Source organism: Echiichthys vipera, assembly GCF_963691815.1.
Source record: "Echiichthys vipera genome assembly, chromosome: 11".
Lineage (NCBI taxonomy): Eukaryota > Metazoa > Chordata > Actinopteri > Perciformes > Trachinidae > Echiichthys > Echiichthys vipera.
In genome coordinates, this window is record NC_139836.1 from 14942119 (window position 1) to 14960737 (window position 18619).

The 18619-nt window shown below is 38.9% G+C and overlaps 1 protein-coding gene across 1 annotated transcript; it reads left to right on the plus strand.

The window, feature by feature from the left end:
* kcnk1b (potassium channel, subfamily K, member 1b) lies at nucleotides 1–9068 on the plus strand. The gene is made up of 3 exons (XM_083923143.1): nucleotides 1–435; nucleotides 2322–2717; nucleotides 6328–9068. The coding sequence occupies exons 1-3, from the start codon at nucleotides 81–83 to the stop codon at nucleotides 6570–6572; spliced, it is 996 nt and encodes a 331-aa protein (XP_083779269.1). The 5' UTR covers nucleotides 1–80; the 3' UTR covers nucleotides 6573–9068.
* The last annotated feature ends 9551 nt before the right edge of the window (nucleotides 9069–18619 follow it).

Below are 18619 nucleotides of genomic sequence, written 5' to 3' on the forward strand. Positions count from 1 at the left end.
CATTACGGCAACATAGAGGCGGCTTAATTAATGCCGTTAATTTAGCATTATAGTTGTTTAAACATAGTCTACTCTTGAAAATGCTTCAGTCTCTAGCCAGCAATTCGTGCGTGCGGTTGATACAGAGTCATAAATCGACGTGGTATTTTGTATCTCTAGTCTTCGGGTACATCCTTTATCTCGTATTCGGCGCTGTTGTGTTTTCCTCGGTTGAGCTCCCCTATGAAGACCTCCTGCGCCAGGAGCTGAGGACCATTAAAAAACAGTTCCTCCAGGAAAATGATTGTCTGTCCGAGGAGCGTCTGGAGCGGTTTCTAAAGAAAGCCCTGGACGCCAGTAATTATGGAGTTTCCATCCTCAATAACGCCTCAGCTAACTGGAACTGGGACTTCACCTCTGCGCTGTTTTTTGCGAGCACCGTGCTGTCCACCACAGGTACAAATGTTGGTCTTTGGCTGATAGGCCGGACTGTTTAGTGTAGTGATGCTGCAGCCGACCAGGTGCTCAGAATAACACAGACTATGTGTTTTCAACCAGCATTAGTTTTAAGCGGGCTCCTGTTTTGAAAAAAAACATACTTTTGTTTGACCTTTAGGGTGAACCACTAGGCCACACAAACATGGCCTACTGGATGTAGATAGGTGGTGGAAACTAAAATGTGTCATGCAGAATAAAGGGGTTTAAGCAAGAAATTATTTGTGAGTCTGAAAAGTTGTTTAGGAGGAAATGTATACAATTTGTTATATGAGTTCAAAACTGCTCTGTGCCTTAGAACTTCAAGCCCTGAAAAATGTGATAATTGTAGGGTAAATTGTTGCCATTTTGATACACATTGCAAAACTTATCCCAATATTTCAGTCAGGCCGTAAAGCAGGTTGTAGCTTTATCCTCAAATGAAAATGTGTAGTTTAGATGTATTTACCCCATTATATTCTAAGAGGTCTTTTCAGTGGAATTCCATTGCTTGGCAACAGCCTGTGTCCTTGTTAACTTCCTGCCAGCAGATGCCACACATGCGCTGCAACAGGAAATAAACTGGGACACATTTAGAATGTTTACAACTGTGAAATATCTGGTTATTCAGGTATAGATGTTAAAGCTATTTGTTTTTCTGTGCATTTATGTTGGCACAGTATACCCTGCCCTGCAGTCGGTACAGCCTTTGATACATATAAATTACTGTAGGCTAAATGAACGGCCCTGTTTCAAAATATTCAGTATGCCTGTAATCCACACAGCAGCAGGCCTATATCCAGTGCGTGATGGATAGAACACACATTGACACAGTTGAATGTCAACATCATCATCTTACTACCCCTTAGGCACATTTTCCTCAAAGACTTTAAACAAATGGGGTTGTGTATTTTCTTTTAAGGCGTTTGCATTTTTGCACGACACAGTATGAGGTTTTTTTTTAATGTTATCTAGCACTGCTCAAAAGAACGTAGCTTGCAGATGCTTGTCAGGGAAGATACCTGAAGAACTTTAGCCTGACCACATGGCAACGGTTATCTCTGAAGTTTCAACATACAGGATTGTGCTGATACTGAGTACAGCAGTGGCTGCCTGGCTGCATAAAACGTTTCCTGTTCATGTCTACACAACACAATTCTGTTGCTGGCTAAGCAGAGATTTGACAAACCTGTAGATCAGATAGAGCTGTGTCGCTGCATCGCAATGGCACTATCACAATGAGTTTGATCCTCATGTTTCCCACTAACTATAATAAATCACAGGCCGACTGTTTATTATAGTTGGACATTTTATGTTACTCAGCAGTTATGACAGACAGACTAGTTACAAAACACAGTGCAGATGCCATGATGCCATGACGTTTAAATCTCACCAGAGGAAAAAGGGAACCAATGTGCACAACAACATATATCTCAAGAACACCTATACTGTAATATCCTCGTTTGCACACTCCTGTTAGTGAGTCATGGTATTTTTAACACTCCACTGCACAAGAACATGTTATGTTTTTACAGCAATACCTCCTTCACATTAACATGACATAATGTCAAGAGTGTTCTTAGTAATCATCCGCTACCTGTCTGTAATTGCTTTAGGCCTAATTGAGCCTAAATCCTTTTTTTTTTTTTTTTTTTTAGCTTTTATTGACTCATTTTAATATTTCTATATTTAATTAGTGGTTGTCTGTTCAATGAAACTGGGGCAATGCTTTACAAGAGCATATATGCTTAGGAAACTACCCTGTATAAAAAAAATCAAGTTTAAATGAGCCAATAACAGGCCAAAAGCATGTTGAGTGAGACAGAGTGCACACACATTCATTTTCCGTCCCGTTTGTTTTTCTACAGGATATGGTCACACAGCACCACTGTCAGATGGCGGAAAGGCCTTCTGCATTATCTACTCAGTGATTGGCATCCCCTTCACGCTCCTCTTCCTCACTGCTGTGGTGCAAAGGATCATGGTGTTCAGCACGCGGAGGCCAATCATGTACGTCCACAGGCGCTGGGGGCTGTCCAAGCCACTGGTGGCCATCGTTCATGCCTCTCTGCTTGCCTCGGTGGCCGTCTCTTGCTTCTTCCTCATCCCCGCCGCCATCTTCTCAGCGCTGGAGGAGAACTGGAACTTCCTGGAGTCCTTCTACTTCTGCTTCATTTCCCTCAGCACCATCGGCCTAGGTGACTACGTACCTGGAGAGGCCACTAATCAGAGGTTCAGGGAGCTCTACAAAGTGGGCATCACTGGTGAGTGCTGATGATTCTTCGTATTTGGAACTATTTCCATGACAAGGTGGTGGCAGCTTTATTGTCTGAAATGAATTCCACTTACTGTCTATTTTTGTCCTTATTGAGGTGTTTGTGTTTGTTCTGTGTGAATCATTTTGAACAGCGTATATCATTGTAAAATAATTTATGCTGTAAGCCAAAATAAATTAAGGAAGAGGTGACTGGAACACCACAGTGGTATTGTTTGCGCCTGTGTTTCAGAATCACATTTCTCATTATCATTTAACACTTACTGTTGCAAAGAGGATATGACTTTGTTTGCACTAGAGGAACAGAAAGCTATCCAGCAAGTAAAACCCTAATACAATAATTTATCATACTATGTTTATAATGTATGCACCACTATGTGATAGTCTTAATTTGTTCAAGTTAAATCTTCAAAATGGTCACAATTAATGATGTAATAATGTTCTGAAGTTCACAGAGAGCAAATTTTATGATGATGAACTTTGATCATACCTGCGTGTGACACTATCAGCCGGGTCTATTTTCTGACACGTTACTATCGTAGGTAAAGGTTCCTTATATCATGTTCAATATGCTAAAACCCATGCTTAAGAATGACATCTATACAAATATGATTCAGATATACTTCAACTATATATTTCAACTAAAATGAAAATAGGCAGTGACAAATATTGTTAGTTAACTGAAACTACAGAAAAACTAAAACTCACCTGAAATGAAACAATAATAATAATAATTCCTGGACAAAAATAATAATGAAAATAATTAAAAAAGAACATAAATCCATTTCAGTTTAATGTTGGCTGTGATTTTTCACCGAAATATTTTCGTCAACTTTTGTGACATTGAATCACAGAAATTGGACAAACTCGATATTCCAGGAGATGGTGCTGTGCTTCGATTGCTTTACATTGGACACTATATCAAGTGACATGAAAATGAATTGTTAAACATTAACTAACCATCTCTAACCATGTATTTTTTAATTGAGCTACTGTACAACTTTTACCAAATATAGAAAAACTAAACCTTCTGAAAATCAATAACTTAAACTAGCAAATGTGAGATGTCAAAAATAAAATATAATAAAAACGAATTAAGGACTGTTATAACTTTGCTCCTAACATTCTTTTTGTATTTTCATAAACCAATGATGGATAATATACAACCTTAACCCTGACTTACAGGTTCCTGTTTCAGATCCTGCTTGCATCATAAAGTAGTAGTGGCTTTATCTCAGTTTGACCTCAAACAACATAACATAAATCATTTGCACTTTACAGCTTTGGGTTATAAACAAAAGGAGATGTGATTTATAGTTTAACCTGACAGATAAAGTAGGAATTATATTGCTGTCGATATACTATAGATTTTAAAACAGGCCGCTATTATAAAACAAAAAAATAAGAAGATAGAATTGAACCACTGCAGCATATTGACATCAGCGGTTAGAAATAACCTGCCCTAGTCACACAGTGCAGTGGAAATTGTAACTACAGAAACAACAACAAAAAATCTAATTAAAATTGCACTCATACGCATCAAACAAGCAGTGGGTGTGCATGAATGTCGAACACTACTCCAGTGAACTGTCGCCCGCATGTGTGTGGGTGTGTCGTACGCACCCGGCAGAGAGACGTCATTCAGTAAGAACAGAGTGTCAGTCTGTAGGAGGAAAGAAAGCTGTGATAGAATGTATCTGTTTACACAAATAACACCGGACACATTTGTCCAACTTCCTCTGTGAAGAATTACGTGTCAGTAATCGGAAGTGACAGCCCTATCTGCACTTACATTTGCAAGACACAGTTTGCCACAAATAATGAGCAAGTTATGTCGTTTGCTGAAGTGTTCACATTTTGTTTCTATTGATTTTGCCAGTTCCTTTGGTGATAAGCACTTACTGCTTTGTAATTTGCATTTAAGGATTAGCGCTGCAGTGTTCTACCTTCTTAAAGAGATGGTTCAGATTTGTTGAAGTGAGGTTGTACAGTATGAGGTACTTTTCTATAGTCCGGATATTCCCTACAGTAGATGGTGGTCAGCACACCCCCAGCTTGGAGAAGCAGAGGGGAGGACAGGCACGAAGCTAAGCAATGAGCTGTAGAAAGGTGCAGCAGCTTAAAATATTTAAGCCATCTAAAACAAACCCACAAAAAAACAACCAACCACCCGATTGAATAAGTATATGCTATATTCACAATTTTTTTCACCGCTTGACAGTGCCATCAGGGATCTAAAGCCATTATCTATTCTCTCGTCAAAGCAACCAGACTCCTTAAAAAAAAAAAAGTAATTTAACCTCAGAGAATACAGGAGTTGCTGGTCTACCGCTGCCATGATAGGTTATTTTGTTTGTTATTTTAACACAATAACACAAACAAACTAACCGGACGAGGCAGCATTAGACCAGCAACTCCCGTCGTCTGCAAAGTAAAAACCCTGTTTTTGTCAAGTCTGGTGGCTTTGATGAGTGCACAGCTTCAGTTCTCCCCGATTAAACTCAAACAAGGCTGTCTGAAGGCAAGATCAAGCTGTAAAAATATTTTAAATATAGCATACACCTAGGGCTATATCTATCTTTTTAAACTATGCCCTTTTTTAGGTGGCTAAAATACGTTGAGCTGCTGCCCCCATCCACAGTAGTGCTTGCTTGCTTCTGTGTCTGTCCTCCTCCCGGCTTCTCCAAACTGGGGGCATGCCGACCACCATCTGTCTAAGTAATAAACTATGGTAAGTACCTCATACAACCCCACTTAAAAAAATTTGGAACCATCCCTTTAATTAAGTCCAAACAGAAGGGGTTTCAAATGCATTTAAAACAGTTGCTCATTCAAACACAGCAGACTCAACATGCTACATATATTGCTATTTATGTAACTAGTAGTTTAAATGGCATTATTGCTTATAGTGTAGTTGTATTATGATTCTATAGTTCAAACACCGGTCTGGACTTTAGACATACCTTGGGTTGCTAGGGAGTTTTTAGGAGGATTTTTCATGTTAAATGCTGCCAAAGATGGTTCATTTGCATCAAGTGAAAGTTGATCGGGGGAAGATTTCACTGCAGGTGCTGATCAACAAACATTCATATCTAAACTGTGGATTTACATAGTTGGCTGAAACGGTTTCTCCATCTCTCACCATTCAACAAAGCACACAGTCTTTTCTTCCTAACGTGGTAAGCTAGCCATACTGCCCTCCTGTGTCAGTTTGTGTAAACAACAGGTAGTGGGACAATAGTGAAGAAATGCATTAATTTTGATTACAATTACAATACAATTATTTTAACAGGAATTCTTACAGAAAGTCTTACAGTATATCAATACAACAGCAGCTGGGCACAAAATACATGAAGTACAATTCTCCCTTATACAAAAAGAGATTAAATAGTATACATGGTCTTAAATTCTATAAATACTCACTCGCTTCTAAGTTCTAATAACATATTTAGATTAATAATAATGTGATGTATTCTCAGTGTTATAGAAATTCCTGGTCATTGTTTGTTTTTGATATGGTGATATATAATTATGATGCTCACTGCAGCTACTCATACTTCTTGTAATCCCTGTCCTGACCTGTGTGTTTGTCTCATCAGTCTACCTGATCCTGGGTCTGATAGTCATGCTGGTGGTGCTGGAGACCTTCTGTGAGCTGCAGCAACTGAAACAGCTGAGGAAGATGTTCTACCTGAAGAAGGAGAAGCCGCAGGACCGCCTCGCCATTTTGGAGCACGACCACCTATCCTTCACTACTGTGTCCAACAGAGCCACAGCTTACACTGAGGGCAAAACCCAGACGTTTGTTAGTGTCTCCTCCAATGACGATCCTATGATCCAGTAAACATCGACAGAGCAAACATCTATTGAAGGATGATAATATGAAAGTAGGGGGTAGTGCACGCCAGACTATAAGTAGATAGAATGAGTAGATCATAAGTTCTCAGCTGTAGGCATTCTGTAAAGCTCAGCCCTGCAAGTGTTACTAATTGAGACTATTCAGAAGCAAACAATCGAACCACAAAACTGACGATATAGTGCTATGCAGGAAAGGTTAAATGTATGCACAACATTGACTTTAAAGTCAGAGATGAAATAAGCCTTTTGCTGTATTTATAACTCACACAAGATATGCTCTTGTATGTGCTGTGCTATTTATTGCATATTTAGGAAGATTTTAGAAATTCATTGGTCTCTTAAATATAGCTCAAATATAGGGCAATTCTCTAGTCTGTCACAAAATAGTATAAACATGTATGTATCTTATTAATAGAGCTGCTTGACAGGTATGTGGAATGTACATTATCAGGTAAGTGTTTTAAGATGTACATTAATTAACACACCTGTTAAAGATGAGTCAAAGTGTAGCTAAAACATAACTTATTTTTTTTCAGATGGAGCTTTGAGAGGAAAATTTGTTAATTTACTGATGACAGTGTTATATTTCAGTTCGATCGTCTCCTTTCTGGAAAAATTCAGGAGCATGTTTTTCGATTGCATAACGCATGTCACACGGTTGCCCGAAAGAGAGCTTGCAGTCGAGCCTGAACAAAGCATAATTTGACAGAAAGAATTGACAATACATTTTGTGCACAAGTGATCTGAGCTCAGAAGAAGAGCTCCTGAAAGTATGACATTTTTTGAATAAGAAGTTTGCAAAAAAAAACACCAAGAAAAAACAATTTACTCTGCATAAGAGAAAACAGTTCTAAGTCTATGTTTTGTAGTGTTTTTGGCTCATCTTTATGGATGTGTTAACTATTCTTTTTAGATTTCACGTTGTCACACTTCATTGTGAGGGATGGTATTTCTCTGCACATATGTGAATTTTCTTAACATGTTGCAGTACAATTTTAAGATTGTTCATGTGTGATGATAAGCACTATAATTTATTGATTTGTCTGAATGACTTAATGTGTACTGGACTGCTTAAAAAGGGAAGTAGAGGTAAGCCTGTCCTAAAAAGGGAACCACAGGTGGCCCATAACATTTTATTACTGTCAACAAAGAGCGCTCAGTTTGCACATGTACTTGAGTCAGGCAGTAGTACAGAAAATAATAACTGTTTGAGATTTCTCAGAGAGAAAAGGGACATGGTCCAAAATATTTAACCCATAAGAACAGGAGATATTTTTAATAGAAAGATAATCGTACTTTGGATATTGATGATCTGTAAAGGCTTTATAGTTGCGCTAACCTAGAAAAGAGCGAGATGTCAAAAAAAGGGATTTTACTCTATTTACATAATTTGAATGTAGAAATGTATATTTTTGACACAAGGAAGATTTACACCATTTTAGTAGAACTAATAATGAAAGTCATTCTGTACTAGAAACGGTGCATTGGGGAAACTTGAAACAGGAGTGCAGCTAAAATATCCCAGTTCTTATCATCTACCATACAGTTTGACAACTCTCCATAATTTGAGTTTAAACCAGTGGTTATACACTTGCAAGATGGGACAATTCTTAACTGGAGTAAAAATGTTGTGACAGAAGTACTTAATTTCACTCCAATATCCGACCCGTAATATTCTGTTAGGCGCAAATAGACATGTACAGTGTAGCAAGCACAGTGCTGCAATGCAGGCTTATTTGTCATATATGCTTTTTAGTACATTTCATAGAAAGATGTGTATTTGTTGTGAATTTTTTGTGTGTCTCAGTCTCTGTGTGGAACTGAAGTTCTGACCTCGTCTTTCTTTGCTACATGGCCACATCAAGACACAATCGCAGCCTTTTATGATGTCTTGAATGTATCGTTTTCATGCCGTTTGCTACAGTGAGCTTCAGGGCCTGACCTAAAGTGCAGCATTACGCGTTGCTGCTCTGCTGGCTCTGCTGGCTCTGCTGGCTCTGTTATTTTTGTGGTGACAAGTGTATTTGAAACAGCGTGTACAGGTGAACTGTTGCAACGTTTCATAACTGCATCATCTGAATTACTCACTGATTTTTAATATTGTATTTTATACATCAGTAGGGTTGTAGTTCTTGTTTTTCCACCAGTCTTGGCCTTTGTGTAAACTGTGAAGCATTAAAACTGTTCCTATTGAGAACTTGAATTTTGCCATGCTAGGCTTTCTGTTTTAAAGTGAGATGTGTCACTGTTCTGTAGATAATTTGAAAAGATTGATGTCAAGGCTTTTACCCTTCAGCGTTAACGTTTTCAGCAGATACACATACAGTTTGTCTTGAGGGTGAGAGCTGTCAGATAAAGTTGTTTGGTTCAGGAAGTAAACGTGTCAAAAATTACAAAATGGAAGGTCTCTGACATTATTTATTGATGGTTACAAAAGATGTTTAGAAAATTTGGACTCACAGATTCCCATGTCTCTTCAGTTGTTGTGGTCCATACTGTAGATGCATCGGTGACTGTTTTTAGCGTTACAATAGCAACATTGTAATACAGGATTGCTGTAAAATTAGTTTTATCATGAGATGTCAATCCATGAACTATAAAATATCAGTGTGTCTTAAATAAAGTGCTGGTTTATTAATACTTAATCTGGCATTTCTTTGTTAATGCTCTTTCCCCTTTGACTGTATTAGCCAGAGCCACCACTGTACTCAGTTCAGTGCAGATCAAATTCCATTACTGTTCAATATCTGTCATAAAGTTCAGTTCAGTTTTATTTCAGACATTTCAGACAAAGACATTTCATGACAAACACAAAAAAATAAATGTATAAGGTCTGAAAAAAGGGAATAGGCAGAAGCTAAAGCTTATAACGCCTACCCTTTAAAATACATAAACTTAGGTAGCTGCTACACACGGGTCAAAAAGAAAATGTCTAATAATTAATTTATTGCTGCTGTCAGCATACACAATCAACATATGTTTGAATAATGTTCCTCTTGAGAACAGTCTTAAAGTAAATTAATGTTCTGCAGTCTTTTAAATCTATGGCCAAATCATTCCAAACATTCACTCCAACAACAGAAATACAATGCATTTTTGCATTTGTTCTAACACTGGGCTTTTTTAGCACGTCTTGCCCTCTCAGCAGATAGGTACTTTCCCTTTCCTGAAACAGGTTCTGAACAAACAATAAACAATACATCAACATGAAAAATGTAGACGTATTAAGTCTCAGTTATCTGTTTCCTCCTCAGCATTCACCCAGTACTTAAAGTGCAATTCCCACGCAAAATCATCCCATGTTTTTTTTCCCGACACTTGCATGCATCAAATAAGACACCGAGCCACAACACCACCAACAACGTAGTTAGCGAACCCAGAGTCTATTAAAAAAGTGTTTTGAAAGACTTACAAACTGGCCCCAGTACCAGCTCCTCTCGTAGTAAAGTCCATTCAAGTTGATTACCAAATGCAATCCAAAAGGTAGGAGCCCACTGGGGCTTCGTTTAATGTGTAGGGACTCTTATCATGTGTTATTTTGAGCCGTATTAGTGGTTAAAAAAGTTTTAATGCCTTCACTGTCCTGCTCCGAGCTAATCAGTGTTAGCCACGTCCGGCTGTTAGCGACTCTCCTGGAATTCTCCGGTAATAGTTGTTACATGGAAAAAACTGCCTCGATGGCTTATTTGATGTATGTAAGTGCCGAAAAAGACCATGGAATGATTTTGCGCCCGGATTACACTTTAAGAATATATTGTATTTATAGGCATGGGCAGCATATGTCTCTCTGATTAGAGTGAATTTAATTTGGTGCGGAAAGAAAATACAACACATAATTATTATTATTATTGTAATTCTTATTGAGCACTAGTGTAATTACCTCTGACACGCAGGCACATCTTACTGCAGAGCCAGTGAGCTGACATCCATGTTTTCAAGTTGAACTACCTGAATAAAGATGAGGGGAACGCAACTCCTGGCACAGTATTTATTGGATGCACATTATGGAGAACACGATTGCCTGTGGGTGCACAGTAATTGCACATAACTGTTGAGTACACATTTGCCATATTCAGAATCAGCACTGAATAGCAATTACGTTTGCTCATTTACATAATAAGCATATCGGGAAGGTTCCTTTTTAGGAAAACCTATTACAGAACAGGTTTGAAACACAACAACAGAGGAACTGAGAGCTACATTCAACTGACTCTCCACCCTCTTATGATTTGTGCACTGAAAATAGTCCTTATTAATCAGGTGAGCCCTGCTTACTGTCTGTATAAGCAATAACATTTGAAACAGGTACATGGTACAATGGTAAGTGGTCACCATAAATCTGCACCTTTTTAATATAAAAATCCAAATATTCACTCATCACGGCCTTGCTTCTGTACAAAACTCTATGCTTCATTAAAAACATAATTAAATCAGCTCGACCTTATCCCATTCAAGCTAAATAGACAACAAAGCATCACATTAATGGTTAATGTATACAATACAGAAAATAACATCTCATTCAAATGCATATGATATATCAAAATAACATAATCTATTATTGTTTTGAGAGGCTCAATAAATAATGAGAAAATGAGCAAAAATAACAGTGCATTTACTGTATTAAGGGGGTTAGTCCACACACTTAAACACACACTTGTCATACTTATTGTACACACTCTGATTTACTCATAATAGTACTCCAAAACCTCTGTGCAAATTGTATTATTTCTTTCTTCACAATGTAGAATATGAACGTAACCAAACACACAAACAGTCGCCATTAAACATGCAGCTATGTTATTAATTGAGGAGAGAGCCCCCCCTTGCTGAAAAGGCATTCTGCATGCACAAGTAAGGTCTGTACTTACAGAAAACTAGGGTTGCATGATGCATGCATGTTGCTGACTTCACAGACTCATCTTTGGCACTTAGCCTGCTTAAACACACCTACCCTTGAGGATATCACATCTTTTCATCATGCACCAACCTTTCTCTCCTTTATTTGCTTCTAATTTTTTACCCACATGCACATACAGTACTTGTAAGTGCCAGTAGAGGCAGTCAGGCTGTCAGTCAGGAGTGTAACCAGGCAGAACAGGACTATTCCTGAAGACCCATCACTACACACTGGACTGAAATTTACCCACTGGTCCATGTCATTAATATTGCTATTTGATCTTTTTGCACTATTCATATGCATACAGGAAACTACCTGAGCCTGAGCTTTGAAGATAAAAAAAAAAGAATACACGTTTAAATCCTGCAACCGGATTTCCGTGATGAAAGTGAGAAATGCATCGTTAGACTGAATCTAAAGCTATTCTTTATTAAGGAATCCGGACATGCCCCTTTGTTGCGTTAGTGTACAAATAATGCATGTGTTTCCGCTTGCTGTGCATTTGCATCAAACACCAACTCCCGGGAAAGCCCAAGGGTAACACACACAAAATGTGTGATTCTTGACATTTCATCAGTCAGGTTTGACATTGTTGCTACTCCAGTTTCTAATGTGCTTGTGGTCTAGGGACTCAGGGGTCATCCAGGACAGGAGGTGGGTTGGGCTGGACTGAGGCGAGGACCGGCATCTACCCTATAGCACTGCTTTCTGGTGGTGGAGCAACTCTATTTATATCCTGACACACACACTGGGACTATGGGAATGCAGGAGGCCTCAAGCAAAAACATTCCCCACTGCCAACTCTGTAACTGCTCTCCTTTGCTACTGCAAACACGATGCATTCATTTTGGTGGAGTGAAGGGAGTCTTTGTCATTATTTTCTAAATTATAGTGTGCTTTTATTAATTTTATTATAATTCCATATTGCTTTTATTAATGTATCCAAGAAATAACTAAAATGAAATAGTCTTTGAGGTTATGGTAGCACAGCGGTCCTATTTTCTTAGTATAAAAAAAGTGTATACTGTACAGTGGGTACGGAAAGTATTCAGACCCCCTTAAATTTCTCACTCTATTAATTTGCAGCCATTTGCTAAAATAATTAAAACTTTTTCCTCATTAATGTACACACAGCACCCCATTTTGACAGAAAAACACAGAATTGTAGCAATGTTTACAAATATATTCAAGAACAAAAACAAAAATATTGCATGGCCATCATAAGTATTCACACTCTTTGCCGTGACACTCATACCTGTATATACAGTATGTGTGCAGACATACCATAAAACTCTTAGCAGGACATACAACCTGCCCCAGTTAACTGTCTTGAATGAAGAGGTGAGATAAACTGACTGTAGAAAAAGGGAGAGAGGAGAGAAGAGAAAGAGGGGTGGATGGATGCTGCAACCATGGGCATTCTCTCTTTCTTGCAACCATTCTGCATTGAAACCTCAATGACTGCAGTGTGTGATGTTTAGAGAATATCAGGAATCACAGTTGGTTCCCCTCATATTTCATCCAAAGAAGAGACTGAGAACCGGGGGGGGAAAAAATTCTGTTGTTGTTTTCAGATTTCTGACAAAAGCTATCACAGGCCAAAAAACATCAACAGTGATGCTGAAACATAAAGCAACTCTTGGGAATGCAACAGCACAATACGCATTTTTCTGTCTTTTCCACTTTATCAACCCACTTAGATCTGAGTATAATATCCAGCTGAGAAAATGTCAACTAACTGGATGACAAAAAGACAAATAGCCACATGTCTTTGACCAACACAATTTGTATCAGAAACATAAGCACCTGAAGGAACAACACTGACAATTGCCATCATTGTGTCTTCACAATAACCTCAGAAGGGTAAGATTTGCAAGATCTTATCCTCATCAAGTCGTCACACCCTACAACTCACGGAAAAATAATTGGTTATAAATATTCAGAAGATGCAATCAGTTCAGTTTCAAGTGGCAAATGTCAGATAACCTTCAGGACTTGGAGAAGCACGGTGCTGAGTTTTCCCCTCGCCAACACGGGTGACCAATTACTCCAAATCCCTTTGGGCAGATTAGAAAAAAAAATATGCAGCATAGACATTTAGGACAGGACAGTTGTGTAAGACACAAAAAGCTCGAGGATATACATGAACAGTGGACAAATTGCCAATCTCATAAAGGAATAATGTTTAATATCAGAATCAGTCAGAATCAGAAATACTTTAATAATCCCAGGGGAGAATTATTTTCGTTGCAAACTCCAGCTATACAAATAACATAATTAACAACTACAACATGTATTTAGAAAAACAGAAATATAAAAAAATATGTATATAACTCTCTCTATATATATATATATATAAATATAAAATTTACAATAATAATATATAAAGATCAAAAGTACTGTAATACTGTTCAAAGTAATGTAAAAATGTGCAAAGAACAGATTGTTTATGGTTGAGTCCATATTACAGAGAGGAGGTGACAGACTCCTATAGGGATGTGTTGTATAGTTTAATGACCACAGGCAGGAAAGATTTCCTGTGGCGTTCTGTGGTGAATATGGGTGCGAGGAGTCTTCTGCTGAAGGTGCTCCTCTGCTGGGCCAGTGTGTCGACCGGAGCCTGGACAGCATCCTCCTCTCTCCCACGGTCGTCAGGGTGTCCAGCTCCTCCCCCACGACAGCACTGGCACCTGTCTCTTTAAGCCCCATCCAAAGTGGTGTGTTTCCATTGGAGGAGACCCCAGTTCAGAGTGGTTACATATATCTGATGTCTATGTGTCATGTTTTCATGAAAAACTATTTCCATAACGCATTCTGTAAGAACTACTGTGAACTTGAAAGGCACTTCTGAAGTGTCATTTTCCTGTTATTTCAGAGGTGTCTTTCAATATTAATAGCAGCACAACAGAAAAGTGACTTCGCATGGATAATTCCAGAACTGTAATCATATATTTTTATCTTGTTTTAATTTGTCAGAAACACCAAACAGGGAACATCTAAGAATGGAAATCAGGGCAGTGAAGCCTGGCCAGAAGAAGACAGATGATGCCTTTCCCACTGGAGCTGTTTGCAGCTAACTGGTTCACGATGTTGACACATAATAGCATCAGCAGGTCCTCTTATCCACAGGGATTCATGGCTAACCTCCAGCTGTGTGTCAACCTTACCAATAATGGCAGCTGAATAACAAATATACCCTAAAGAAATCACAGAGGCCCCTGGGACTACAGGGTGCTGATTCCATAAAGGTTATGCTTCCTCCTGGCTGAAATAACATTTCTTTTTCAACAACAGAGGAACAGATACATCTCTCTGGATTATAACAATGAATTGCTCCTCCTGTTGGCATTTGCAAATTACTCTGAGTAATGAGAAATAAAATTTTGACAAAAAAAGTACCTAAATAAGCAGAGATGAATGGGACCTTTTTACTGGCTCAGAGCTTTACCTTCTTCTGCACTGGCCAATCAGCAGCGGCCTGTCACACTGTTTCCAGGCTGAGAGCTGCATCAAATATTGATGGTGGGAAGAGGGAGGTTTTACATCATGCTTTTTTTTTTTTCAATAGTATGAATGAATATGACGTATATGAGACCTAAATAAAAGTGTCTGACTAAGTGCTGAAGTGTACAAGTGTTTAATAATAAAGATTAGAGTTATGATGAAATATTTCACTGTTTTGAGTGAGTACACACCAGATATCACATGTAACCTGAATCCCTTTCACTTTAAAAATCCCTCTACGTTCTAGAAATATATGGAGGGAAAAACTGTAGACATTTTGGTTAGATTTTTTTTTTTCAGATTTCACAGAATTAGAGCTCACTTTAGAAATGTGCCTCATGAGAATAGGCCGTTTCATGAAAGACTTCCTGTCAGGCTAGTAGGGAAAACACAAGTGTAAATCATACAATTAATGATGGCTGAATTATGTTAGCTCCTTCAGTTTAGGGGTCCTGGTGTTGTGCATGCCGGCTTATTGTCATACCGTCATCCCTTAGTGGGAACCTTGAATAAAACAGAGCCATCATTAAAGGTCCTATATTATGCTAATTTCCTGTTCATGATATTTTGGATTTCTACTAGAACATTTTTTACTTGCTTTAATTAAAAAAAATAAAAAGATTCTCATTCTGTCTGTCTAAATATATCTTTATTCTCCCCTCCTGAAAATGCCCAGTCTGCTCTGGTTGGTCATCATTTCTGGATCTTTTAGTGTCTCTGCACCATCATTGCAGCCGGAGAATGACTGCAACGCACTGTAGCAAGACTTTTTAGCTACAGTATATATGGTACAGCTGTGACATCACAGCTATACAGAAGTTGTGACAACTGGTTTAAAGTCCCAGTTTCTGAATATGAGCGTGATTGTGTGTATTCCTCTGTGGTTTGAGCCATTTGATATTTTCACATTATTTATATAGCCCTATGACCTGCTTTATAATGAAAAAGACTTGGTATGTCACTCTTTACAATATAAATGACCTTTAAAGTTATGCCTATTGTGAAAAGGGCCTGTAAACCAGGCACTTCAAGAACCTCTGTGCAGTTTCAAAGAGAATTTCTGCAGTATGCTCTTTATCAGTTCATAGAGAAAGACCTTTTTTAAACAATTCATCCACCTAGTAAAAAAAAAATGTTAGTGAGTCAGCATGCGTAATACCTGTTTGACACGACACCATATCTGCTGTGACAAAAGTCTTTTTTCAAAACCCAAATACGGTGCATGCTGACTCAGTGGAATGACTGTGACCCGTGACGGAGCTGAGTCGTTGTTAACCTTACACCTGCACTTTTCAAGTCAAAAGGCTTGCCGCAGAAAGAACTATTAGATCTGTATTCATGGAGATTAATTGATCATTAGAAAACTTTTTCTGGCCAGTGAGTTATTATTTCAATATTCAAAATACTAAACCACTTTATTTGTCACTTGGAATATCTGTCTTATGTGTAATTTTATTTTTTCTTGGCCTAGAGCTTTGGCTCCCGCTTCATCTCTGATCTCTGATCCAATTTCAGAAAGGAGTGCAGTGCCCTGTAGATTGGGGCACCAATTAAATCGTTATTAGAGGACTGCTGAGGTGCAAGATGGTGTGATGGATGGCAATTGAAGACTTGAATATATCAGCACTCCTCTTATATCAACTATTTTGATATTCATTGGCTGTGTCTCACAGGGGTGGTGTCCACATGAATTGGTTTGGGAAAGGTCGACCAGTGAGAATTGATTTTGCTTTGGCTGAGCTGTGAAGTTGAGAGGTGCATTATGCAAGATGAACTTGATCCTCTCCTCCTATAAGACTGCCGCTGGGAGGTGTTGACCCAATTATCGATGACTATAGACTCCACTTTTTTTTTTGCTTGAGTAAGCACAGGTGCCCCCCCCTGCCCCCAAAGGTGTGGCTGGTCATTGATCCATGCAAAATCTGTCTACAAAAAACAGTCACTGTACTTGTGCTGCTCTCCGCAGTCAGGAGCTCACAGAATGTCGACGCAATGCAGCCGGTGGACCACAGACCTGGGACTGTTGGCCGACATTACCCCCTTCATGCAAGGTAAGGCTCCAGTCTTCCTCATTGTTGAAACTGCATGCACTGCTTAGGTTTATCTAAATAAAAATATTTTATATAAACAGTTATTATACATTCTATGGTTTATCTAGGGAGAGAAGCTGCCAGAAGCTGCCAGATTTAACACAAAATGAGCATGAAATGCAGGTCATCTTTAGCTTTATCAGCTGACTGTCATGTAATTTTTTAAAGGTCCCATATCATGCTTATTTTCGGTTCACTCTTTTAGCCCCACTCTCAAAAAAGCCCAATCTGCTCTGATTGGTCAGCATTTCTGTGCTGCCAGCATCGTTGCACCACCTTTGCAGTCGGGGGAATGACTATAACAGCACTGTAGCGGACCTTGAGAGTGTGAAAAACCTTTTACTTGTTATGTAATTGCTGCACTGTTCCCACTTCTGAATCCTCGAGAAAAAGACAGTTACTTGATTGTAATTTTCCAAGTAGATATAATCACCACCAGTGAACATAATTACCCCATTACTGGGAGCATTGCTCTGATTGGATGTAATCAATCATATCCCTGTAATTGTCTTTGATTCAGTGGTGGTGAACATAAACAACATTGCTACTGTTTATTTTCTACCTTTGTTCACCCAGACATTTGTAATACAGACCCCACTATCAGCTTGAATTGCCGGTGGACTCCTTAGGTAAACCATGAATAATAGACCACAGGGGGAGATCTTGAAAATCTATAGTTACTGGGAAAAGGTGGTTGGTCGCCGGTGTTTCTCACATCTGTGCTGAAAACATCTTTAACAATCTATACTTTGTCAATATTTCTGTGAGATTCTGGAGGAAAATCCATTTATCATCATCCAGCTACCTCAAAGAAAAAGTAACAACAACAGTACAATGTACAGAGGAGTGTTATTGTTTGACAAATGCTAATATCTTCACATAATTCTATGCGCCTCTGCCTCACATCCCCATCCCCTTTGTTGCTTGATAGTCTCTTTAATACCATCCAGAACAACCGTTTAAGCCACAAATAATTGGCACTACCTTATCAAAAATAAAACACCTTCTTCACACTTCAAAGTAAGGAGTTTTTTCCGTCCGGGGAGGCTTGCTGTGCCTGTCTGAATGTGACAGTTTGAGGAAAAATGACCAGAAAGAGCTAATTTGCAAAGTATGGCTGCTGCTGATGGACATCGGTGCTCTGAAGGTTACTGACTTTTTGAGCCACACAGCCATTGAAATATACAGACACTTTAGACCAGCCACAAGGGAGAGAGCTGGATCAGTGTAGGCCTTTAGGTGCAGATATGTTCGGACTGAGATTAAGGGGCCACCAAGGGTGGTTCGGATACCCTAGGTTAAGAGGATAGTGGTACAATTGATGTCCTTCAGATAGATAGATATATATTATACCCAGTGAATCCGGTAGATGGCGCTGTTGTAGTGCCTCCAGGACCCAGCAGCAGAAGCAGCATCCAGAGCACAGCGCACCCCTTTTTACTGTTGAAACAGACTCTACTGTAGTGGCCAGGCATATGTTTGTGGGGGTGAGGAGGAGCAGGACGATGGTACTTCTCTCTGTCAGCCTCGGTGAGGATTTAG

What these genes read in the sequence shown, in the direction of transcription:
- kcnk1b (XM_083923143.1), top strand. Translation starts at nt 81, where the DNA reads ATGCTTCAGTCTCTAGCCAGCAATTCGTGCGTGCGGTTGATACAGAGT. An exon ending in CACCGTGCTGTCCACCACAG is followed by an intron (nt 436 to 2,321) that starts GTACAAATGTTG and finishes GTTTTTCTACAG; the next exon opens with GATATGGTCACACAGCACCA. An exon ending in CTACAAAGTGGGCATCACTG is followed by an intron (nt 2,718 to 6,327) that starts GTGAGTGCTGAT and finishes TTGTCTCATCAG; the next exon opens with TCTACCTGATCCTGGGTCTG.